Source organism: Mesoplodon bidens (assembly GCF_964165515.1).
Source record: "Mesoplodon bidens genome assembly, contig: HAP1_SCAFFOLD_323, whole genome shotgun sequence".
Classification (NCBI taxonomy): Eukaryota; Metazoa; Chordata; class Mammalia; order Artiodactyla; family Ziphiidae; genus Mesoplodon; species Mesoplodon bidens.
Genome location: NW_027672653.1, coordinates 139 through 27484, shown reverse-complemented (window position 1 = coordinate 27484; position 27346 = coordinate 139). Strand labels below are relative to the sequence as shown.

At 38.0% G+C, this 27346-nt stretch overlaps 1 protein-coding gene across 1 annotated transcript in view; it reads right to left on the bottom strand.

The window, feature by feature from the left end:
• Positions 1 to 26787, bottom strand: part of LOC308609852 (RNA binding motif protein, X-linked-like-1) — a gene marked incomplete at both ends in the record, with an annotated part of 107462 nt that extends 80675 nt beyond the window's left edge. Inside the window, 3 exons of the mRNA XM_081259141.1 lie at positions 22521 to 22620; positions 24753 to 24782; positions 26694 to 26787. Of these exons, the coding sequence (XP_081115267.1) occupies positions 22521 to 22620; positions 24753 to 24782; positions 26694 to 26787 (224 nt within the window). The remainder of the gene's footprint in view (positions 1 to 22520; positions 22621 to 24752; positions 24783 to 26693) is intronic.
• Positions 26788 to 27346: the final 559 nt, after the last annotated feature.

The window sequence follows — 27346 nt, the reverse complement described above, 5'->3', positions numbered from 1 at the left end:
CTGGCTTTTCATCGCTGCCTTGGCAACTGATTCTCCAGGAGAACAAACAGTAAACGTACTGTTCAAGAACAACTGATAGACTTCTCCAGACACTGTCTATTCAGACATAGTTATACAAACACCACTTACTCGGCTCTTATCTCTTACAGAAAAAGCCTGAGAGAAAAATCAACATCTGAATTACCATGCTTTCTCTGGTAACAGGAGAACATATAGGTCTCAACTCTTTCTCCTGAGGTATAAATTATTCTCTCCTCCCTAAAATGCCGAATTTCTTACCTTATTTTGTCCTCCTCTTCAGAAGTCCTCCTTCCGCGTCTCTTCAGACGACCGTTAACTAAACTAAGGCTCGAGAGCAAGCGCTCTACTTCTAGAAAGAGGCTAAGGAACCAGATGTAGCGGTAGGTGGGGGAAGGGATGAGCCGCAGGGGAGGTAGGGAAGATGGAAGATGTGGAGGTAGGGGAGGGGTGAACAGAGAAACTCGCGGGAGAACTCGCGGGAGAAACTCTAAAGAAAACTGCAACAGCAGAATGTGTTCTCTACTTTTTACTGCATACTTTTCCCAGTTGCTTTAATTTAATCAATATAAAGGAGAAGGGCTTCCCAGGTGGCGCAGTGGTTGAGAGTCCGCCTGCCCATGCAGGGGACGTGGGTTCGTGCCCCGGTCCGGGAGGATCCCACATGCCCCTGAGCTGCTGGGCCCCTGAGCCATGGCCGCTGAGCCTGCTCGTCTGAAGCTTGTGCTCCACAACCGGAGAGGCCACAACGGTGAGATGCCCGCGTACCGTAAAAAAAAAAAAAAAGGAAAACGCATTTTGGGCTAATAACGTGAAGCTCCAGGTAATCAGTAGGGAGAGTTCAGGGATTTCTTGATAGATGTAAAATGGGGAGGACCAGATCATGAAGCATTTTGCTTGCTATGCAGATATGCTAGTTAATTAATTTTTTTAGTGGAACTGTTAGAATAATCTGAAACAGAAATATGAATGTCTAGAAGATATAATGCGTATAGTGATTTAATATGATACGAAGTCAGGCAGACAGAAAATAATCTAAACTTCAAAATTTAGTAGTTATATGAAACTGGGTAAGCTACCTAAACTCTTAAATTTACCCAGTCTACGAAAACAAGATGATAAAGAATTATCAGATAGGGTTATTGTGAGGTTAAATGATGTACTGAGCACATTGAGCACAACGCCGAAAACATAATTCAGGGTTCAAAACAAAAGTGTGAAAATATTGTCATTACTTTTATATTAAGTGGGAGCCTGAGGTTAATTTGTAATCCTGCCTTTTTTAGAGACTGGTCCAAATCATGAAACTGTTTTGGTTTTTGGTTTTTTCTTTTTGCGGTATGCCGGCCTCTGACCGTTGTAGCCCCTCCCATTGCAAAGCACAGGCTCCAGAAGCCAGTCTCAGCGACCATGGCTCACGGGCCCAACCGCTCCGCGGCATGTGGGATCCTCCCGGACCGGGGCACGAACCCGTGTCCCCTGCATCGGCAGCCGGACTCTCAACCACTGGGCCACTAGGGAAGCCCAGATCTGTGGTGTTAATGCTTTGCATTGGTAGTGTCTTAATCGTATATTAACCATTATTGAGCACTTGAGAAAACTATGCAATGAAAAGTGTTCATGTAAACACCAGTTGATCAGTTGATGGTGATCAGTTAGTATTTCTTGGGACACTTTCCATAGTCTAGATAGAAAACAGCTGTATGCATTATACACAAGCTGATCTTTAAATCAGGCAAAGTTATAACTGTTCCCTAATTCAGGGGTTTTATGGTTTCTACCTAATATGTAGGCCAACCGGCAGCTTCCAAGCAAGTCTACTGGAAGGGACAAGTTCAGTATATAGTAGGAAATCAAAGAATTGTTAGTATTTCAATAATGATTGTTTAATATTTTAATCCTCTGCCTGACAGGAAAGAAACACGAGAGGAAAAACAATTGATATTAAATCTCAGATGGTGTCTGAGAAAATCATCTTATAGAGGTTTGGATATCACTCATTCATGAACAAAATTAAATCTGGATGTTAAGCATGTTTTTCAGTGACTGCAATGCAATTAAAGGACTGTGAGGTTAAGATTACTGTAATTGCTACAGCAGGCGAGTAGCTAGATATGAGCAGAGTAATGGAAGAGGGGCCAGGTGGCAGGAAATCAAGCACCTGGTAAAGAGCAGAGGTCCATGGGCCAACAAAGAAAAACAGAAACCTCCAGACTGACAGGAAACTGCACATTTTCGGTGGTAAGTGTCCTGAAGGCAGACAAAGAGAGATGAGGAAAGACAGGAATCTCCTACTTCCAAATGTAACCTGTTGCTCATTATGCTCTCCTTACAATAAAATTAGCCTTGCAGACAAGCAGCACACACCATGCAGTGAGGCCATGACACTTCTGATTAAGCTAAATAAGGACAAAAATCCCTTCTGGAGCTGCAAAGAAACAGGGAATTTGACCCCCAAACTCCTGCTTCCCCAATGAGTATGCCACCCCTTCCTTTGTATGCCCCTCATAACTGGCTTGCCAATGGAACCCAGGGCAGCAGCTCCTCACCTAACTGCCTGCTCTCCCTGAGGGCATATTCTTGCTTAAATAAATCCTCACTTTACTTGCTTAACCGCCTGTCTCATGCCCAACTCTTGGCATGAAGAGCAAGAAGCTTCAATTCACTGGGAACACAATGAGTATTTTTACACACGAGGAAGAAAGGAACAAACACATTTCTCTTAAAAACTAGTGGAGAAATACATGTTTTCTGTTAATAGCAAAGACTGGGTTACATAAGAAGCCGTGAAATTGAGAAAAACCATGACTTGCTTTACTGTTCTGGAACCAAACCCACAGTATCCCTGTATTTTGAAGATCACCCAACTGTTAAACACTTAAGAGTTTTATGGGTTTTTCATGAACAGGTACTCAGGAAAAAGTAAACGGTTCAGTTTTGGGTTCGAAACTTCGTTTGCTTTATCCTTCCTTTTAAGGATTTGACTCATCAATCTGATATGTTAGATACTAAAAGCAAACCTTTCATGCCCCGTAGGATTTTATGAAATACAGTACTTTAAGGCCAGCCAAGAAAATTAAACATAAAATTCTGTGGTCATTGAGACATCCTCCCTCCCTCCCTAATATCTGCATTACACATTAACCAGAGTTCCTCAAAGACAGATTGCCTTCCTGATCATAAAGGTCAATTATTTTACCTTCCTCTGACACTTAGGCTGTAACTTCTTAAAAAGAATACTGTTCTTTCCCAGCTCTGTACTGGGATCATGCTGACTTGCTGCTCACTTTGTACCTGCTTACCCAGACTACGTATCCCTGCTGATCTTCATGTAAAATATCTGTATGTCACTTTGATGTGATATACTGTCCTTTCTCTTCAAAATGAATGTAACCATGCCTTTGACTTCTAACAGGTAGAACAGTCCTCAGAACTTTCTGAGTCTGTCTCCTGAGTTATAATCCTCAGTTTGGCTCAAATAATACTCTCCTTCCCCTGAACTTCATTTTTGCTGTTCCTTTAAAAGGAAATTGCAGATTTCTGTACTAGTTTTGCAGATTCCAATTTGGCTTAAAGTTTTTACACTCCAGTTTCTTCCCAAATTGTAAGCATTACTCATTAAATGTCACCTGAAGTCACTGACAAAAAACCCTTAACCCTCCAGATAACTCTATACTTATGAGTATATTACGAAACCCTTTGTGTTACATCAAGCACACCAACATAAAGTTAAAATCAGTATTACTTAAAACGTTTCCCAATGTCTTAAAATCTAGGGGTACTAACTTTCACTAAGATATATATACTCAGAAAAGTTAACTGGTTCCATTTACATTGAGTGGAAAATTGGTTTTATAACCATTATTCCCACGTTGGTCATCTGCCACTTGAATATGGATCAGAAAATAGATACTTAACCTCAAGATTTCTTAAACTCTTTACAGTCACCTGTCTCAATTTTCCTTTCATCTATACTATGGCTTTAAAGGGATAAAGACACATCGACTTTCACTAATAATGCAAGCATTGTTTCTCAGCCTTTTTGGAGACTTCTCAAACCTTTTACATGTTTACAAGCTTTCAAAAAGGAACATGTAATTTCTTTAGCCTAACTGGAAAACAGTCACAGCTTGCGATGGAGAAATAACACATTGCTTAATTTTGAATACATTCACGTACAAAGGAAAAGTTTAGGCAAACAGCACAATTCACCCTCCAAACAAAAGTTTTATGCTTGTTTAACTCAGCAGTATCATCAACAAAACATATTTCACGAAATTTTTTTACTCTGAAAATTTTGAACATTTGAAACACGACTTCTACTTTTCAATTAACATTAACAACATGAAAGTCCTCTGAATAATTCCATGTTTCCCCTTTGTCTGAAACTTCCTAGAGGAAAAGTTAATATATGCCTCTTCCCCCCAAACCAACATTTTTCTTTTAGTAGTGTTCAAGCATCAATTAAGGAAAACAACTTAAACTTTTCCTTTGTAACGAACATTTGGTGCATGACTGAGTGTTAATTTTTAATATCTGCTTCGGCCCTCTCTTTCAGATTGGCTTCCCGCATAACCTCGTCTGGAAGCCCCACAAACTGAGCTACTGTATGAGTCACGGGGAGCAAGGTACTCCCTATTCACAGAGGGTGGAAACCCTCATTGTTCCTGTCTTCTACGCTTTCGACCCCTTGGATAAGTATTACTTTGCCTGCTGGAGTAACCTTCCGGACCTCCTCCATATCCATCTCTCATATTGCTATCACAGCGACTGCTTCCACCGTAAGTCACAGGGGCCCTTCGTGCTGCTGGTGCACCACGGGAGTCACATGGGAAGTTACTGATTGATAAACAAACGCTAAACATTACAAATTTTTCTGGGATCATATAACATGACTTACAGTGCTAAATATTTGAAAAGATAAGCTTCAGCTCTCTCTGCTATGAAAATATAAACTAGGTAGCAACGGTGAAGGGCTTCTACATTTCTTTAAAAGAGCGAGCAATATTTTTCAGCCTAAGTAGTTTCTTTGAAAGTAAAAGCCCCTATTTTAGCATTTTTAAATAATCAGTCGAGTGGCAACTTTTAACAAGATTCAGTGGGGCTTCCCTGGTGGCGCAGTGGTTGACAGTCCGACTGCCGATGCAGGGGACACGGGTTCGTGCCCCGGTCCAGGAGGATCCCACATGCCGGGGAGCGGTTGGGACCGTGGGCCATGCATGGCCTCTGGGACTCCGCGTCAGGAGCCTGTGCTCCGCAACGGGAGGGGCCACGATGGTGAGAGGCCCGTGTCCCGCACACAAAATAAAAATAAAAAATCATAATAATGTTAAAATTGGTTTTCTGTAATGAGAAAAAAAGATGAGACTGCCCATTTACCCTTCATAGCCTTTTATTTTAAGTGAGCTATTAACAAAACCATTCAAAGGTCTTTAACTTATCTAAAAGGACATGCTAAACATACTTTTACCTTTGAGGAACTGAAGTAAAAGTAGAGTAAACAACGATCTGGTTAAGTCTAATTCTATGATTTACAAGTTGTAACTGGACTCTTACCGTAACTCCCATATGAATCCCTGTAAAAGCTTCCACTTCAATATTCAGAATAATCTCTATCACGATTTCCACCATAGCCATCACGGTCACTGAATTTAAAAGAATGTCATAAATTATGTCATCAATTTAAATTATGTGTCACAATAACATAATTGAAACGAAGGTTTTTATTTGATATAAACACAACATTTTATATTACCTATGTCCTCTAGAGGGATGATCATTCCGAGAATTTGAATGTCCGTAATAACTGTGTGCATAGCGTCTACGTGGTGGAGTATAATCCTTGCTGGCTCAGGAGTGTGGATAATCTCTCCTTGAATAACTGAAATAAAGCAGCTAAAATTTTAAATGCAACTTATCATATCCAGAATATTTAAGAACTCAAGACAGCAAAAAGACAAAAACTTTTAAATGGGCAAAGGACTTGAATATACTTTTGTTTAAAGGAGATATACAATGAGCAACAAGGACATGAAAACCTGCTCAACATATTTATTAGGGAAATGAAATTCAAACCCAAAATGAAATATCTACTTTGCACGTATCACACTGGCTATAATGAAAAATAGACCCATAGAATATATCAAGTGTTGGTGCAGATGCAGAGAAACAAACCAAGTATATGTGCATGGCAGAAATGGAAAATAGTACAGGCTCTGTGGCAAAGATTAGCAGTTTCTTAAAAAATGTAAAGAATTCCTCTATGTCCCAGGAATTCCACTCCTTAAGTATACATACACTCAAAAAGAATTGAAAACAGGTACCCAAATGCTTGTACAGGAGTATTCATGACAGCACCATGATGGGAATAACTCACACAGATGGATAAACAAACCATGTTAACCACACATATAATGGAATATTTAGTCAGCCAAAAAAAAGAAGGTCTGAAGTACTGATTCACGCTACAGCATGAATGATCCTTGAAAATATTTATGCTAAGGGAAAGCTGGATAATAAAGGTCACATATTGTTTGCTTCCATTAGTATGATATATTCAGGAGTAGATAAATTCATAGATAAGGACACAGGTGGGTACCTACCGGGGACAAGGGGGGAGAAATTGGGTGTGACTGCTGATTAATTTTATTCTGGGGTAATGAAATGTTTTGGAACTGAACAGAGCTGGTGGTTGCATAACACTGTTAAGTGTGCTAAATGTTACTGAACTGTTCACTTTTAAATGTTCAATTTTGTGTTAGGTAAATTTCAACAAGAACAACAAAACGAACCATGACTTAATTCATATACTGTGCTTCCTATTACCTATCTTTAGTAGCATAACCACCATCTCTGTGACATATAGCCAACTCTCCGAAAAGAGACTGGCTCTCTACGAGGAGGACCTCCACAATTTTCTCTTCCATGTGATCCTGAACCTTGAATTTAAAAATGCTTATGTAAGTATCTCAGAATTGACAGTAATGTTTCAAAGAAAAATCCCAAAGTCTGATAGCCTTCCACTCTCCAAAATCATTTAAAAAAACTACCCCTTCTAAAATTCCATTTACGCACATTTTCGTTTCCCTTTCAATGGTACCACTGAACATTGTATTTTCTGACATCTCCCGTTCCCCATACAGTTGGCATAACCTTTAGATTACCAGCAGTAGGGAACACTTCTCAGACTTTGAGCAAAACATTGATTTTTGGTAACTACTGTCACATATTCAACCACCAAGTGGTCGGCTCTCTCCTTTAAGTGTACAACCTTAATTATGGACCTTGTATGAGGATAGCAATAGTGACTTCTCTTGTTTATTAGCAATAAAGGGCTCATTTGAAAAACACTGTACCGCTCCCAAAATATGAAACTATCTCCCATAAATAACGTTCTCTTCCTGTGTTAATTCTTATTCCTCATTCCTGGAGGTCACTAGGACCTTGTTTGTTCTCTTCTCTTGTTTGTTCACTAGGCTAACCATCTACTAATGGAAAGGGTAGGCTTCTTAGCTTCTGTTGTGTTTTGAAGTCAATATCGTGCTACATTTGGCTTCATTCATATTCTACACGTAAAAGGGCAATTTGATAATGGCTGTTTCAAGTCTCTACCATATTACGGATCAGAAAACAGTGCTAGAAAAGTTAAGAGCACAAACTACAGTTCATATGGCAAGTTTCAATTATTGTTTATAATAATTAATAAAACCAGCTAGCCAATATACATAGCTAAACTAGTCTACAGAGCAGAACGTTCTCTCACAGGACATAGTTTCCATGAAAATTCTGATATTGAAACTATGTGATAAAGAAGCCTACTAACCAAAAAGTGTTAGCAGCAACTTAAATTAAGAGGAATTCTATAGCCAACATGGACTTACAAGCAATGTTTTCCCCACTGCAGTGCTAATCACCTACTACATCTATAATCAAAAACTGACAAGTTATTTCCCAACCACAAATCAATCAATAAATTAGTGATTGGTTAACATGTCCATATACTTCTCACTTTCCATTTTGCTTAAACATTCTGTTTAAAATAGCTCCCTCTCATTAATTAGAAACAACTGTCTCTGCATTATATAGCATTTACCTTGTCTTCCCACCCCCCTACTGCTTCGCCCTTGGCAACATCTCTTAGGAGGAGGACCTCCACTTCTGGAACATGGTCCTCTTTTAACTGGAAAGGCTCCCCTGGAAGAACTCGCCTTGGGACTAGGAGTGTGTCCACCACGACCTGTGTTTAAATGAAATCTTTTTAGTTAAGCAGAATCAACATTTTTTCATTGGGCAAGTTTCACTTATTGTTATAAATTTTCACTAAACAATTACTCCAGTCTTCAGCTTTCCTATCTGTCTAAACCAATATGATTGTTTCCTCATATGACACAGAAGTCAGTAGAGTTCAAAGACTTACCGTAAAAGTCAGTTTGGGAAACGTAGGAACAAAACTGAAGAACCACTGGTATGAAAGTGCTCTGGGGAGAAGAGAGAGAGTACAGAAAAACCTGGATAAATTAAATGTAAAACTGAATTTTTCATCATTTTAGGAGGAAGATGGTAAGTTATTAGTTATATAATTCTGGTGTCAAGGAAGCTTTTGAAAAACACAACATCCTAGGTATAAATCAAAGCATTAAAAATAAAAAGGATGAATAAAAAATGCATTACCTAAAAGTTAAGTACATACATACAAATAACTCCCTTTGCCGGAGAATATCTGCTTATAACTTTACACTTGGTCCAGTATCCCTAGTTCTGCATCCATGGATTCAACCAACCTTGGATCACGTAGTGATCTTATATGTATTTATTGAAAAACAAAATCTGCTTGTAAGTTGATCAACAGTTCAGGCCTGTGTTATTCACAGATCAACTCTTAATGTTCATTTCTCAGTCAAAAGGGCTATGTTCTGTTCAATTTTAATAGTATTTAAGAAATGCACACTAAATACTGAAAACTGATGTGTTACCTTTCGAACCAGAAAGGTGTTTAGATGTATTCCAATTCCCCGGTAGTGCCACAGGCAAGAAAAAATGAGTACTCTTACACATGGCAGAATATGAACTGGTCAACTTTTCTCAAGCTCAAGATAGTGGGAAAAGAACAAAACTGTGTTATCTTAAAATGGGCACACCCTCTAACTGAACTTTCAAAAAACATTTCCTAAAATTCACACATGGAATTAGCACAAAAAGAAACTAAACGTTTTATTTCTGAAGACTGGTTCTGGTTAATAGATGAAGCAGAGGTTGTTAAATATATGGAAGTTTTTGAAATGCAAAGTGCTTTTCCTCCTTTTCTTACTAAGTAGAAAACTTCTCTGAAAAAAATCCAAAAAAAGGCATTTTCAACGACTTCCTCCTCTAATACACACACAAAGAAAACATACGTATTTCTGAAGCAGAGCTTTTTACTCTTTTCCTGGGTCAAAGACACCTTTTAGAATCTAAAGCTCTATTTATTTCCCTAAGGTATTTTCCCAAATGCAAACCACAGACCCAGGTAGAAAAGCCTCATATCAAAATGACAATGGAGATTTGCTTAGATGTCTGAACACATATACTTAAGACAAATACTGCAAGGTGAAACCTAAAATATGAAGTGTTTCGCCCTGAATTGTGGATATTCTGAGTGACTTTTATTTTCTGTTGTGGAGTTTTCAAGATTCTCTAGTATTTTTATGATGCAATAAGGCTACTCTCAGAATAAAATTAACCAATGTATTTTTAAGAGATTATGAATGAATCATTGATTTAAACTCATATCAAGTTATCGGTCCTAAAGTGAAAAATTCTAATGTATGATCAACAGTAGGAAACTCGGTAGAAAAATTCTCGAAGAAAAGAGGCAATTAGTAATAATGGTAAAAGAGACTGAATTTAGTTTAAAATTTATGCTATTCCCCTGTAAGGTGATTAACGTTTTGCACATTACCTAGTTAAGTCATTTTATAACTACAATAATTCTTCACCACTTAGAAATACTTCTGACTATCAATGTGAGTCATCATCTGATAGTTCTTACACACTACTTTGCTCATAAAGGATGGAATAAAAACTGAGAGGTTTCTATACAGTTAAACCTACTATTTTTCGGTCCTCTGGTTGCAGCCTTGTATTTCAAAACATTACCCAGGTGTCCTCCAGGTGAGGGATGCTCTCTTGCGCTCCCGCTTCCTCCTCTTCCATTTCCTCCTCTTCTATTTCCTCCTCTTCGATTTCTTCCTCTTCCATGTCTCGGATTTCTCAGATGGCCCCTGTTTCTTGCAGGAGGTTGTGGTCTCTGTGTACCACCGCTTTCCAAAGATCGTTGGTTGGCTTGCTCTACTTTAATTGCCTTTCCATCCAAAGACTAAACAGATTAAGTATAACATTAATAACATCACATCAAATTTATTTACCACTGCACTAGTCCAAGATCAGTCTTTTTTCCCCAAAGCAAACATTTTCTTCTGAAATGATTGTGTCCTTCACCATGCCAGATAAATGAGACTTAATGAGTAACTGCCTTTCATTAAGTCATCCAACACAAAGTGTACGTATTGGCAATTAGAGCTCCCTGAAATGTCCTCTGGTATTAAAAGAAGATTAATACCTCTCACTTATCATGAGAGAATTTACCCTTTTCTTTTCTATAATGGAGAACTAAACTCACTTCCTTTCTCTACTTCTACCATTCAAAGTTTTCAGTGTCCCAAGGGTATATAAAAGTATACGTGTCATTTAAAAAATAAAATGATTCAGTTATTTATTCAAAATGGTTATTCCTACTTTAATTGTTTTTAGCATTTCTTAAATATTAAGGGAAAGAAAATTTTCCAACATGATTGTTCTTCTCTATTTACTTCTAATAATTTCCTTGATTTTTTTTTTTAAATAGAGCACTTATTTGGTCCTTAACATTTCTTGCCTTATTCAATTGTTTGAACATGTCCCCCAAGAGTCACTTCTTATAGTGGTACTTCATATTCTTATGTTTCAGAAATGCTTACACTTCTTAATCTTCCAACAACTTCCTACATTAACCTTCTATAGATGCCAGTGTGATTTTTGAAAACATAATTCAAATCATCATATAATTGCTCTCAGTAAAACACTCTAGCTGTTTCATGTTATCCTTGGAAAACAAATTTAAATGCTGAATTCCTACTAAGACGTCTGGTGGATATGGATGGGCCCTGGCCCAATACAAACAGCCTCAACAGCCATGTGCTCCCACGTTAGGGCCTCCTTTTCTGTTTCTGGGTCCAAAATATTTCCCACAGACTTATGAATGGCTGCCTCCCTTCCAACATTCAGGATTTAACATTCTTAGACCTATATGTATAGAAAACCAGTCCCCTTAAGCTCTAATGAAATTACCTACTTTATGTTCCTTAATATTTTTCATATGAAATTGTATTTATTTTTACTTGTACGTTTCTCATCACAAGTGTCCAAGAAAATAGGCATTTTGTATTACCCACAACCATTAATCAATTGCTAAAGCAATGCCTGGCAATAAAATATCTGTTGAATAAAGAATTGAAGAATAATGTCTACACGGACTACACGTTCTTGTGCTTGAAAACAAACAAATAATGGGGGTCTACTATCCTTCATGACACAAATTTACCTCTGCACCCAAAATAAAATCATGAGTCAAGATCAACTTTTAGGTACTACCATACCTTAAAATATGAAAGTAAAGTAAAAGGGTCAACATGTGCCAAGTGCCTGCAGCATACCAGAAACCAAGCTATAGGACAAAGGGAATTAATGTATGTGTTCCCCACTATGAGAACTGAGATGCACTGGAAGTACTTTTAACAATGAACAATTCACAGGATGATGAATATAAAAAGATAGTACCTGCCATATAAAATGGGAAAAATATTACCTACAATATAAAAGAATTCTTTGAGCAAAGATGCAATTAAAAGTACAGTTGTAAGGGACAAATGATTATTTGTAACAGTGACACAAGGAAGAGTGACTCTGAAGTACAAAAAAGTCGAGACTTCAAAATGACAGTACGGGATATTGGGGAGAGCTCTACAGGCTAAAACTCATTTACTTTTACATTTGAATGCTAAAACAGGTTTAAAATATATTGTTAAAGCTCATGTTAATGTCAATCTCCTTCCAACCGGACAATCCAATACGTACGTGACAAAATGGAGAGTGAAGGCTTATAGGGCATCATGTTACTTTAAAAAATTAGAAAAAAAAATCTTGAAATAGTAATAAATGGAGAACACAAAATATTATTAAAGTCTCTTACTCTTCCATTCATATCTTGGACAGCATCCTTTGCATCTGCAGGATTCTCAAAAGTAATAAAAGCAAAGCCTCTAGACTTGTTTTTTTTTCTGATCCTTCATCAACATAACTGTAATATACATAAATATTTTTAATTTAAATTTCACATAAAATTGAACGTTTCATATTTTCAAAATAATCCATCCTTTGACACTTTCTCATAAGGCCTCCTTAATTTCATGTTATGGACACAGTGCAGTAACAGCCTCCCGGAAGTTACTTAAAAACAAAACAAACACCAAAAACAAATAAAGCAAAAAAACCCTTTCCATTTTATATCATTTCTAGTAGTTTAAAAAGAGAGTCAATAATTTCAACCATTCTACAGCTAGCATATCTCATCCCATTTCATGTCCTATGACCCCAGTATGTTTAAAAAGCCCTGGGACTTCCCTGGTGGTCCAGTGGATAAGACTCCACGTTCCCAATGAAGGGGACACGGGTCTGATCCCTCGTCAGGCAACTAAGATCCACATGCCGCATGCCACTGTGCGTGGGCTTGATCCCTGGTCAGGTAAGTAAAACCCAGCATGCTGCAAAGCGTGGCTGGGGTGAAGAAAGAAACGCTGCTTTTTTCCCTTCTCAGTAGTAGGAGCCCCTAAGTTGTACAATTTCCCTCATTGCCCAGTGCTTTCCTAATAAAAAACAGAAACTTTAAAAAAAACTGCTCGTGTGTTACAAATAGAAAAAGCACTTTAACTTAGCTGTTCAATGGTGTGTGTTTAATACACATTTGCCTCGAACATATATATATACATATATATATATATATATATATGTATATATATAGGTTCTAAAAATTACCTTCCATAATGTGACCATATTTCCCAAATACCACTTCAAGAGAATTTTCATTGGTGTCAGCATGGAGGCCTCCTATGAACAGTTTCCCAGCCTGGTCTGCTTCCGCCATTTTTCTGTAAGTAATTAAAAATATATCTTTATACATATAGCAAAAAATAAATTATAAGCAAAAACTATTACACCTGTTTATAACTCAACTGAAGTACCCTATATCAGTGAAAATATTTGCCGTTTCTTACTTAAAAGAGAGGAAACTTGTAACACAAAGCAAAACAAGCACTGGCGTAACAAATGCTCCATTCTTTATAGATATCTTACAAAAACCTGTATGTAAAAACTAGATTAGAAGGCAACTGTAAATTAGTTTACCTGCAGGGTTCAAGGCTTCTTTTCCAAAACACAACAAAAAAAATAAGCAATAATAAATGGTCCTGGATTCTACACATCTAACAGTTAATATGTTTTATGAACTGTGCAGAATATACCTTAAACATATTTTTAAATTTTTCACATCTACTCACATTTTTCTTGTCTATGCATCAAATAATGTTTAAAATAATGTTTTCCCACAAACTTTAAAAGTGGTAAGTCATAAAAGCAAAGGAGGGAGTTACTTCCTTTATTGAGGAAAATGCAAACTGTGTTTACTTAGATCGAGAGACTTTAAGAAACACTGGTCAAAAGAGAGTACCATTCTTTATATGCCAAATTAAATCAGACGCTTTTTGTCAAGTGAATCAACATTTTGACATTTGATAACTAAAATTACAAGTTTTAAATCATTTAAGTTAAAACAGCTATCTTGCTTGTATTGCTCAGTACCTCTGCTTTCACAAAGAAACCCCGAGGAAACAAAAAAGAAAAAAGAAATACTGCACGAGAGGGCTTCCCTGGTGGCGCAGTGGTTGACAGTCCGCCTGCCTACCCAGGGGACACGGGTTCGGCACCGCTCCGGGAGGAGCCCACCAGCCGCGGAGCGGATGGGCCCGTGAGCCATGGCCGCTGGGCCTGCGCGTCTGGAGCCTCTGGGTACCGAGCCCGTGCTCCGCGGTGGGAGGGGCCACAGCAGTGAGAGGCCCGCATACCGCAAAAAACAAAAGCGCAAGCGGAACAAACTGGCGCCCGGCATACGCTCCACTACCCGCATGTGAGAGTAAACAGCAAAGAGGGTACGCCGCTAATCACACTTAAGTTATCTACTCAATATTCCCTCCCGCAGCATTTCAAACCTAGCTCCACCCCCACCCCCAACTTCGCAATTCACGGACCAACTCCAGGAACTTCACTGGCTTTTCATCGCTGCCTTGGCAACTGATTCTCCAGGAGAACAAACAGTAAACGTACTGTTCAAGAACAACTGATAGACTTCTCCAGACACTGTCTATTCAGACATAGTTATACAAACACCACTTACTCGGCTCTTATCTCTTACAGAAAAAGCCTGAGAGAAAAATCAACATCTGAATTACCATGCTTTCTCTGGTAACAGGAGAACATATAGGTCTCAACTCTTTCTCCTGAGGTATAAATTATTCTCTCCTCCCTAAAATGCCGAATTTCTTACCTTATTTTGTCCTCCTCTTCAGAAGTCCTCCTTCCGCGTCTCTTCAGACGACCGTTAACTAAACTAAGGCTCGAGAGCAAGCGCTCTACTTCTAGAAAGAGGCTAAGGAACCAGATGTAGCGGTAGGTGGGGGAAGGGATGAGCCGCAGGGGAGGTAGGGAAGATGGAAGATGTGGAGGTAGGGGAGGGGTGAACAGAGAAACTCGCGGGAGAACTCGCGGGAGAAACTCTAAAGAAAACTGCAACAGCAGAATGTGTTCTCTACTTTTTACTGCATACTTTTCCCAGTTGCTTTAATTTAATCAATATAAAGGAGAAGGGCTTCCCAGGTGGCGCAGTGGTTGAGAGTCCGCCTGCCCATGCAGGGGACGTGGGTTCGTGCCCCGGTCCGGGAGGATCCCACATGCCCCTGAGCTGCTGGGCCCCTGAGCCATGGCCGCTGAGCCTGCTCGTCTGAAGCTTGTGCTCCACAACCGGAGAGGCCACAACGGTGAGATGCCCGCGTACCGTAAAAAAAAAAAAAAAGGAAAACGCATTTTGGGCTAATAACGTGAAGCTCCAGGTAATCAGTAGGGAGAGTTCAGGGATTTCTTGATAGATGTAAAATGGGGAGGACCAGATCATGAAGCATTTTGCTTGCTATGCAGATATGCTAGTTAATTAATTTTTTTAGTGGAACTGTTAGAATAATCTGAAACAGAAATATGAATGTCTAGAAGATATAATGCGTATAGTGATTTAATATGATACGAAGTCAGGCAGACAGAAAATAATCTAAACTTCAAAATTTAGTAGTTATATGAAACTGGGTAAGCTACCTAAACTCTTAAATTTACCCAGTCTACGAAAACAAGATGATAAAGAATTATCAGATAGGGTTATTGTGAGGTTAAATGATGTACTGAGCACATTGAGCACAACGCCGAAAACATAATTCAGGGTTCAAAACAAAAGTGTGAAAATATTGTCATTACTTTTATATTAAGTGGGAGCCTGAGGTTAATTTGTAATCCTGCCTTTTTTAGAGACTGGTCCAAATCATGAAACTGTTTTGGTTTTTGGTTTTTTCTTTTTGCGGTATGCCGGCCTCTGACCGTTGTAGCCCCTCCCATTGCAAAGCACAGGCTCCAGAAGCCAGTCTCAGCGACCATGGCTCACGGGCCCAACCGCTCCGCGGCATGTGGGATCCTCCCGGACCGGGGCACGAACCCGTGTCCCCTGCATCGGCAGCCGGACTCTCAACCACTGGGCCACTAGGGAAGCCCAGATCTGTGGTGTTAATGCTTTGCATTGGTAGTGTCTTAATCGTATATTAACCATTATTGAGCACTTGAGAAAACTATGCAATGAAAAGTGTTCATGTAAACACCAGTTGATCAGTTGATGGTGATCAGTTAGTATTTCTTGGGACACTTTCCATAGTCTAGATAGAAAACAGCTGTATGCATTATACACAAGCTGATCTTTAAATCAGGCAAAGTTATAACTGTTCCCTAATTCAGGGGTTTTATGGTTTCTACCTAATATGTAGGCCAACCGGCAGCTTCCAAGCAAGTCTACTGGAAGGGACAAGTTCAGTATATAGTAGGAAATCAAAGAATTGTTAGTATTTCAATAATGATTGTTTAATATTTTAATCCTCTGCCTGACAGGAAAGAAACACGAGAGGAAAAACAATTGATATTAAATCTCAGATGGTGTCTGAGAAAATCATCTTATAGAGGTTTGGATATCACTCATTCATGAACAAAATTAAATCTGGATGTTAAGCATGTTTTTCAGTGACTGCAATGCAATTAAAGGACTGTGAGGTTAAGATTACTGTAATTGCTACAGCAGGCGAGTAGCTAGATATGAGCAGAGTAATGGAAGAGGGGCCAGGTGGCAGGAAATCAAGCACCTGGTAAAGAGCAGAGGTCCATGGGCCAACAAAGAAAAACAGAAACCTCCAGACTGACAGGAAACTGCACATTTTCGGTGGTAAGTGTCCTGAAGGCAGACAAAGAGAGATGAGGAAAGACAGGAATCTCCTACTTCCAAATGTAACCTGTTGCTCATTATGCTCTCCTTACAATAAAATTAGCCTTGCAGACAAGCAGCACACACCATGCAGTGAGGCCATGACACTTCTGATTAAGCTAAATAAGGACAAAAATCCCTTCTGGAGCTGCAAAGAAACAGGGAATTTGACCCCCAAACTCCTGCTTCCCCAATGAGTATGCCACCCCTTCCTTTGTATGCCCCTCATAACTGGCTTGCCAATGGAACCCAGGGCAGCAGCTCCTCACCTAACTGCCTGCTCTCCCTGAGGGCATATTCTTGCTTAAATAAATCCTCACTTTACTTGCTTAACCGCCTGTCTCATGCCCAACTCTTGGCATGAAGAGCAAGAAGCTTCAATTCACTGGGAACACAATGAGTATTTTTACACACGAGGAAGAAAGGAACAAACACATTTCTCTTAAAAACTAGTGGAGAAATACATGTTTTCTGTTAATAGCAAAGACTGGGTTACATAAGAAGCCGTGAAATTGAGAAAAACCATGACTTGCTTTACTGTTCTGGAACCAAACCCACAGTATCCCTGTATTTTGAAGATCACCCAACTGTTAAACACTTAAGAGTTTTATGGGTTTTTCATGAACAGGTACTCAGGAAAAAGTAAACGGTTCAGTTTTGGGTTCGAAACTTCGTTTGCTTTATCCTTCCTTTTAAGGATTTGACTCATCAATCTGATATGTTAGATACTAAAAGCAAACCTTTCATGCCCCGTAGGATTTTATGAAATACAGTACTTTAAGGCCAGCCAAGAAAATTAAACATAAAATTCTGTGGTCATTGAGACATCCTCCCTCCCTCCCTAATATCTGCATTACACATTAACCAGAGTTCCTCAAAGACAGATTGCCTTCCTGATCATAAAGGTCAATTATTTTACCTTCCTCTGACACTTAGGCTGTAACTTCTTAAAAAGAATACTGTTCTTTCCCAGCTCTGTACTGGGATCATGCTGACTTGCTGCTCACTTTGTACCTGCTTACCCAGACTACGTATCCCTGCTGATCTTCATGTAAAATATCTGTATGTCACTTTGATGTGATATACTGTCCTTTCTCTTCAAAATGAATGTAACCATGCCTTTGACTTCTAACAGGTAGAACAGTCCTCAGAACTTTCTGAGTCTGTCTCCTGAGTTATAATCCTCAGTTTGGCTCAAATAATACTCTCCTTCCCCTGAACTTCATTTTTGCTGTTCCTTTAAAAGGAAATTGCAGATTTCTGTACTAGTTTTGCAGATTCCAATTTGGCTTAAAGTTTTTACACTCCAGTTTCTTCCCAAATTGTAAGCATTACTCATTAAATGTCACCTGAAGTCACTGACAAAAAACCCTTAACCCTCCAGATAACTCTATACTTATGAGTATATTACGAAACCCTTTGTGTTACATCAAGCACACCAACATAAAGTTAAAATCAGTATTACTTAAAACGTTTCCCAATGTCTTAAAATCTAGGGGTACTAACTTTCACTAAGATATATATACTCAGAAAAGTTAACTGGTTCCATTTACATTGAGTGGAAAATTGGTTTTATAACCATTATTCCCACGTTGGTCATCTGCCACTTGAATATGGATCAGAAAATAGATACTTAACCTCAAGATTTCTTAAACTCTTTACAGTCACCTGTCTCAATTTTCCTTTCATCTATACTATGGCTTTAAAGGGATAAAGACACATCGACTTTCACTAATAATGCAAGCATTGTTTCTCAGCCTTTTTGGAGACTTCTCAAACCTTTTACATGTTTACAAGCTTTCAAAAAGGAACATGTAATTTCTTTAGCCTAACTGGAAAACAGTCACAGCTTGCGATGGAGAAATAACACATTGCTTAATTTTGAATACATTCACGTACAAAGGAAAAGTTTAGGCAAACAGCACAATTCACCCTCCAAACAAAAGTTTTATGCTTGTTTAACTCAGCAGTATCATCAACAAAACATATTTCACGAAATTTTTTTACTCTGAAAATTTTGAACATTTGAAACACGACTTCTACTTTTCAATTAACATTAACAACATGAAAGTCCTCTGAATAATTCCATGTTTCCCCTTTGTCTGAAACTTCCTAGAGGAAAAGTTAATATATGCCTCTTCCCCCCAAACCAACATTTTTCTTTTAGTAGTGTTCAAGCATCAATTAAGGAAAACAACTTAAACTTTTCCTTTGTAACGAACATTTGGTGCATGACTGAGTGTTAATTTTTAATATCTGCTTCGGCCCTCTCTTTCAGATTGGCTTCCCGCATAACCTCGTCTGGAAGCCCCACAAACTGAGCTACTGTATGAGTCACGGGGAGCAAGGTACTCCCTATTCACAGAGGGTGGAAACCCTCATTGTTCCTGTCTTCTACGCTTTCGACCCCTTGGATAAGTATTACTTTGCCTGCTGGAGTAACCTTCCGGACCTCCTCCATATCCATCTCTCATATTGCTATCACAGCGACTGCTTCCACCGTAAGTCACAGGGGCCCTTCGTGCTGCTGGTGCACCACGGGAGTCACATGGGAAGTTACTGATTGATAAACAAACGCTAAACATTACAAATTTTTCTGGGATCATATAACATGACTTACAGTGCTAAATATTTGAAAAGATAAGCTTCAGCTCTCTCTGCTATGAAAATATAAACTAGGTAGCAACGGTGAAGGGCTTCTACATTTCTTTAAAAGAGCGAGCAATATTTTTCAGCCTAAGTAGTTTCTTTGAAAGTAAAAGCCCCTATTTTAGCATTTTTAAATAATCAGTCGAGTGGCAACTTTTAACAAGATTCAGTGGGGCTTCCCTGGTGGCGCAGTGGTTGACAGTCCGACTGCCGATGCAGGGGACACGGGTTCGTGCCCCGGTCCAGGAGGATCCCACATGCCGGGGAGCGGTTGGGACCGTGGGCCATGCATGGCCTCTGGGACTCCGCGTCAGGAGCCTGTGCTCCGCAACGGGAGGGGCCACGATGGTGAGAGGCCCGTGTCCCGCACACAAAATAAAAATAAAAAATCATAATAATGTTAAAATTGGTTTTCTGTAATGAGAAAAAAAGATGAGACTGCCCATTTACCCTTCATAGCCTTTTATTTTAAGTGAGCTATTAACAAAACCATTCAAAGGTCTTTAACTTATCTAAAAGGACATGCTAAACATACTTTTACCTTTGAGGAACTGAAGTAAAAGTAGAGTAAACAACGATCTGGTTAAGTCTAATTCTATGATTTACAAGTTGTAACTGGACTCTTACCGTAACTCCCATATGAATCCCTGTAAAAGCTTCCACTTCAATATTCAGAATAATCTCTATCACGATTTCCACCATAGCCATCACGGTCACTGAATTTAAAAGAATGTCATAAATTATGTCATCAATTTAAATTATGTGTCACAATAACATAATTGAAACGAAGGTTTTTATTTGATATAAACACAACATTTTATATTACCTATGTCCTCTAGAGGGATGATCATTCCGAGAATTTGAATGTCCGTAATAACTGTGTGCATAGCGTCTACGTGGTGGAGTATAATCCTTGCTGGCTCAGGAGTGTGGATAATCTCTCCTTGAATAACTGAAATAAAGCAGCTAAAATTTTAAATGCAACTTATCATATCCAGAATATTTAAGAACTCAAGACAGCAAAAAGACAAAAACTTTTAAATGGGCAAAGGACTTGAATATACTTTTGTTTAAAGGAGATATACAATGAGCAACAAGGACATGAAAACCTGCTCAACATATTTATTAGGGAAATGAAATTCAAACCCAAAATGAAATATCTACTTTGCACGTATCACACTGGCTATAATGAAAAATAGACCCATAGAATATATCAAGTGTTGGTGCAGATGCAGAGAAACAAACCAAGTATATGTGCATGGCAGAAATGGAAAATAGTACAGGCTCTGTGGCAAAGATTAGCAGTTTCTTAAAAAATGTAAAGAATTCCTCTATGTCCCAGGAATTCCACTCCTTAAGTATACATACACTCAAAAAGAATTGAAAACAGGTACCCAAATGCTTGTACAGGAGTATTCATGACAGCACCATGATGGGAATAACTCACACAGATGGATAAACAAACCATGTTAACCACACATATAATGGAATATTTAGTCAGCCAAAAAAAAGAAGGTCTGAAGTACTGATTCACGCTACAGCATGAATGATCCTTGAAAATATTTATGCTAAGGGAAAGCTGGATAATAAAGGTCACATATTGTTTGCTTCCATTAGTATGATATATTCAGGAGTAGATAAATTCATAGATAAGGACACAGGTGGGTACCTACCGGGGACAAGGGGGGAGAAATTGGGTGTGACTGCTGATTAATTTTATTCTGGGGTAATGAAATGTTTTGGAACTGAACAGAGCTGGTGGTTGCATAACACTGTTAAGTGTGCTAAATGTTACTGAACTGTTCACTTTTAAATGTTCAATTTTGTGTTAGGTAAATTTCAACAAGAACAACAAAACTAACCATGACTTAATTCATATACTGTGCTTCCTATTACCTATCTTTAGTAGCATAACCACCATCTCTGTGACATATAGCCAACTCTCCGAAAAGAGACTGGCTCTCTACGAGGAGGACCTCCACAATTTTCTCTTCCATGTGATCCTGAACCTTGAATTTAAAAATGCTTATGTAAGTATCTCAGAATTGACAGTAATGTTTCAAAGAAAAATCCCAAAGTCTGATAGCCTTCCACTCTCCAAAATCATTTAAAAAAACTACCCCTTCTAAAATTCCATTTACGCACATTTTCGTTTCCCTTTCAATGGTACCACTGAACATTGTATTTTCTGACATCTCCCGTTCCCCATACAGTTGGCATAACCTTTAGATTACCAGCAGTAGGGAACACTTCTCAGACTTTGAGCAAAACATTGATTTTTGGTAACTACTGTCACATATTCAACCACCAAGTGGTCGGCTCTCTCCTTTAAGTGTACAACCTTAATTATGGACCTTGTATGAGGATAGCAATAGTGACTTCTCTTGTTTATTAGCAATAAAGGGCTCATTTGAAAAACACTGTACCGCTCCCAAAATATGAAACTATCTCCCATAAATAACGTTCTCTTCCTGTGTTAATTCTTATTCCTCATTCCTGGAGGTCACTAGGACCTTGTTTGTTCTCTTCTCTTGTTTGTTCACTAGGCTAACCATCTACTAATGGAAAGGGTAGGCTTCTTAGCTTCTGTTGTGTTTTGAAGTCAATATCGTGCTACATTTGGCTTCATTCATATTCTACACGTAAAAGGGCAATTTGATAATGGCTGTTTCAAGTCTCTACCATATTACGGATCAGAAAACAGTGCTAGAAAAGTTAAGAGCACAAACTACAGTTCATATGGCAAGTTTCAATTATTGTTTATAATAATTAATAAAACCAGCTAGCCAATATACATAGCTAAACTAGTCTACAGACCAGAACGTTCTCTCACAGGACATAGTTTCCATGAAAATTCTGATATTGAAACTATGTGATAAAGAAGCCTACTAACCAAAAAGTGTTAGCAGCAACTTAAATTAAGAGGAATTCTATAGCCAACATGGACTTACAAGCAATGTTTTCCCCACTGCAGTGCTAATCACCTACTACATCTATAATCAAAAACTGACAAGTTATTTCCCAACCACAAATCAATCAATAAATTAGTGATTGGTTAACATGTCCATATACTTCTCACTTTCCATTTTGCTTAAACATTCTGTTTAAAATAGCTCCCTCTCATTAATTAGAAACAACTGTCTCTGCATTATATAGCATTTACCTTGTCTTCCCACCCCCCTACTGCTTCGCCCTTGGCAACATCTCTTAGGAGGAGGACCTCCACTTCTGGAACATGGTCCTCTTTTAACTGGAAAGGCTCCCCTGGAAGAACTCGCCTTGGGACTAGGAGTGTGTCCACCACGACCTGTGTTTAAATGAAATCTTTTTAGTTAAGCAGAATCAACATTTTTTCATTGGGCAAGTTTCACTTATTGTTATAAATTTTCACTAAACAATTACTCCAGTCTTCAGCTTTCCTATCTGTCTAAACCAATATGATTGTTTCCTCATATGACACAGAAGTCAGTAGAGTTCAAAGACTTACCGTAAAAGTCAGTTTGGGAAACGTAGGAACAAAACTGAAGAACCACTGGTATGAAAGTGCTCTGGGGAGAAGAGAGAGAGTACAGAAAAACCTGGATAAATTAAATGTAAAACTGAATTTTTCATCATTTTAGGAGGAAGATGGTAAGTTATTAGTTATATAATTCTGGTGTCAAGGAAGCTTTTGAAAAACACAACATCCTAGGTATAAATCAAAGCATTAAAAATAAAAAGGATGAATAAAAAATGCATTACCTAAAAGTTAAGTACATACATACAAATAACTCCCTTTGCCGGAGAATATCTGCTTATAACTTTACACTTGGTCCAGTATCCCTAGTTCTGCATCCATGGATTCAACCAACCTTGGATCACGTAGTGATCTTATATGTATTTATTGAAAAACAAAATCTGCTTGTAAGTTGATCAACAGTTCAGGCCTGTGTTATTCACAGATCAACTCTTAATGTTCATTTCTCAGTCAAAAGGGCTATGTTCTGTTCAATTTTAATAGTATTTAAGAAATGCACACTAAATACTGAAAACTGATGTGTTACCTTTCGAACCAGAAAGGTGTTTAGATGTATTCCAATTCCCCGGTAGTGCCACAGGCAAGAAAAAATGAGTACTCTTACACATGGCAGAATATGAACTGGTCAACTTTTCTCAAGCTCAAGATAGTGGGAAAAGAACAAAACTGTGTTATCTTAAAATGGGCACACCCTCTAACTGAACTTTCAAAAAACATTTCCTAAAATTCACACATGGAATTAGCACAAAAAGAAACTAAACGTTTTATTTCTGAAGACTGGTTCTGGTTAATAGATGAAGCAGAGGTTGTTAAATATATGGAAGTTTTTGAAATGCAAAGTGCTTTTCCTCCTTTTCTTACTAAGTAGAAAACTTCTCTGAAAAAAATCCAAAAAAAGGCATTTTCAACGACTTCCTCCTCTAATACACACACAAAGAAAACATACGTATTTCTGAAGCAGAGCTTTTTACTCTTTTCCTGGGTCAAAGACACCTTTTAGAATCTAAAGCTCTATTTATTTCCCTAAGGTATTTTCCCAAATGCAAACCACAGACCCAGGTAGAAAAGCCTCATATCAAAATGACAATGGAGATTTGCTTAGATGTCTGAACACATATACTTAAGACAAATACTGCAAGGTGAAACCTAAAATATGAAGTGTTTCGCCCTGAATTGTGGATATTCTGAGTGACTTTTATTTTCTGTTGTGGAGTTTTCAAGATTCTCTAGTATTTTTATGATGCAATAAGGCTACTCTCAGAATAAAATTAACCAATGTATTTTTAAGAGATTATGAATGAATCATTGATTTAAACTCATATCAAGTTATCGGTCCTAAAGTGAAAAATTCTAATGTATGATCAACAGTAGGAAACTCGGTAGAAAAATTCTCGAAGAAAAGAGGCAATTAGTAATAATGGTAAAAGAGACTGAATTTAGTTTAAAATTTATGCTATTCCCCTGTAAGGTGATTAACGTTTTGCACATTACCTAGTTAAGTCATTTTATAACTACAATAATTCTTCACCACTTAGAAATACTTCTGACTATCAATGTGAGTCATCATCTGATAGTTCTTACACACTACTTTGCTCATAAAGGATGGAATAAAAACTGAGAGGTTTCTATACAGTTAAACCTACTATTTTTCGGTCCTCTGGTTGCAGCCTTGTATTTCAAAACATTACCCAGGTGTCCTCCAGGTGAGGGATGCTCTCTTGCGCTCCCGCTTCCTCCTCTTCCATTTCCTCCTCTTCTATTTCCTCCTCTTCGATTTCTTCCTCTTCCATGTCTCGGATTTCTCAGATGGCCCCTGTTTCTTGCAGGAGGTTGTGGTCTCTGTGTACCACCGCTTTCCAAAGATCGTTGGTTGGCTTGCTCTACTTTAATTGCCTTTCCATGCAAAGACTAAACAGATTAAGTATAACATTAATAACATCACATCAAATTTATTTACCACTGCACTAGTCCAAGATCAGTCTTTTTTCCCCAAAGCAAACATTTTCTTCTGAAATGATTGTGTCCTTCACCATGCCAGATAAATGAGACTTAATGAGTAACTGCCTTTCATTAAGTCATCCAACACAAAGTGTACGTATTGGCAATTAGAGCTCCCTGAAATGTCCTCTGGTATTAAAAGAAGATTAATACCTCTCACTTATCATGAGAGAATTTACCCTTTTCTTTTCTATAATGGAGAACTAAACTCACTTCCTTTCTCTACTTCTACCATTCAAAGTTTTCAGTGTCCCAAGGGTATATAAAAGTATACGTGTCATTTAAAAAATAAAATGATTCAGTTATTTATTCAAAATGGTTATTCCTACTTTAATTGTTTTTAGCATTTCTTAAATATTAAGGGAAAGAAAATTTTCCAACATGATTGTTCTTCTCTATTTACTTCTAATAATTTCCTTGATTTTTTTTTTTAAATAGAGCACTTATTTGGTCCTTAACATTTCTTGCCTTATTCAATTGTTTGAACATGTCCCCCAAGAGTCACTTCTTATAGTGGTACTTCATATTCTTATGTTTCAGAAATGCTTACACTTCTTAATCTTCCAACAACTTCCTACATTAACCTTCTATAGATGCCAGTGTGATTTTTGAAAACATAATTCAAATCATCATATAATTGCTCTCAGTAAAACACTCTAGCTGTTTCATGTTATCCTTGGAAAACAAATTTAAATGCTGAATTCCTACTAAGACGTCTGGTGGATATGGATGGGCCCTGGCCCAATACAAACAGCCTCAACAGCCATGTGCTCCCACGTTAGGGCCTCCTTTTCTGTTTCTGGGTCCAAAATATTTCCCACAGACTTATGAATGGCTGCCTCCCTTCCAACATTCAGGATTTAACATTCTTAGACCTATATGTATAGAAAACCAGTCCCCTTAAGCTCTAATGAAATTACCTACTTTATGTTCCTTAATATTTTTCATATGAAATTGTATTTATTTTTACTTGTACGTTTCTCATCACAAGTGTCCAAGAAAATAGGCATTTTGTATTACCCACAACCATTAATCAATTGCTAAAGCAATGCCTGGCAATAAAATATCTGTTGAATAAAGAATTGAAGAATAATGTCTACACGGACTACACGTTCTTGTGCTTGAAAACAAACAAATAATGGGGGTCTACTATCCTTCATGACACAAATTTACCTCTGCACCCAAAATAAAATCATGAGTCAAGATCAACTTTTAGGTACTACCATACCTTAAAATATGAAAGTAAAGTAAAAGGGTCAACATGTGCCAAGTGCCTGCAGCATACCAGAAACCAAGCTATAGGACAAAGGGAATTAATGTATGTGTTCCACACTATGAGAACTGAGATGCACTGGAAGTACTTTTAACAATCAACAATTCACAGGATGATGAATATAAAAAGATAGTACCTGCCATATAAAATGGGAAAAATATTACCTACAATATAAAAGAATTCTTTGAGCAAAGATGCAATTAAAAGTACAGTTGTAAGGGACAAATGATTATTTGTAACAGTGACACAAGGAAGAGTGACTCTGAAGTACAAAAAAGTCGAGACTTCAAAATGACAGTACGGGATATTGGGGAGAGCTCTACAGGCTAAAACTCATTTACTTTTACATTTGAATGCTAAAACAGGTTTAAAATATATTGTTAAAGCTCATGTTAATGTCAATCTCCTTCCAACCGGACAATCCAATACGTACGTGACAAAATGGAGAGTGAAGGCTTATAGGGCATCATGTTACTTTAAAAAATTAGAAAAAAAAATCTTGAAATAGTAATAAATGGAGAACACAAAATATTATTAAAGTCTCTTACTTTTCCATTCATATCTTGGACAGCATCCTTTGCATCTGCAGGATTCTCAAAAGTAATAAAAGCAAAGCCTCTAGACTTGTTTTTTTTTCTGATCCTTCATCAACATAACTGTAATATACATAAATATTTTTAATTTAAATTTCACATAAAATTGAACGTTTCATATTTTCAAAATAATCCATCCTTTGACACTTTCTCATAAGGCCTCCTTAATTTCATGTTATGGACACAGTGCAGTAACAGCCTCCCGGAAGTTACTTAAAAACAAAACAAACACCAAAAACAAATAAAGCAAAAAAACCCTTTCCATTTTATATCATTTCTAGTAGTTTAAAAAGAGAGTCAATAATTTCAACCATTCTACAGCTAGCATATCTCATCCCATTTCATGTCCTATGACCCCAGTATGTTTAAAAAGCCCTGGGACTTCCCTGGTGGTCCAGTGGATAAGACTCCACGTTCCCAATGAAGGGGACTCGGGTCTGATCATTGGTCAGGCAACTAAGATCCACATGCCGCATGCCACTGTGCGTGGGCTTGATCCCTGGTCAGGTAAGTAAAACCCAGCATGCTGCAAAGCGTGGCTGGGGTGAAGAAAGAAACGCTGCTTTTTTCCCTTCTCAGTAGTAGGAGCCCCTAAGTTGTACAATTTC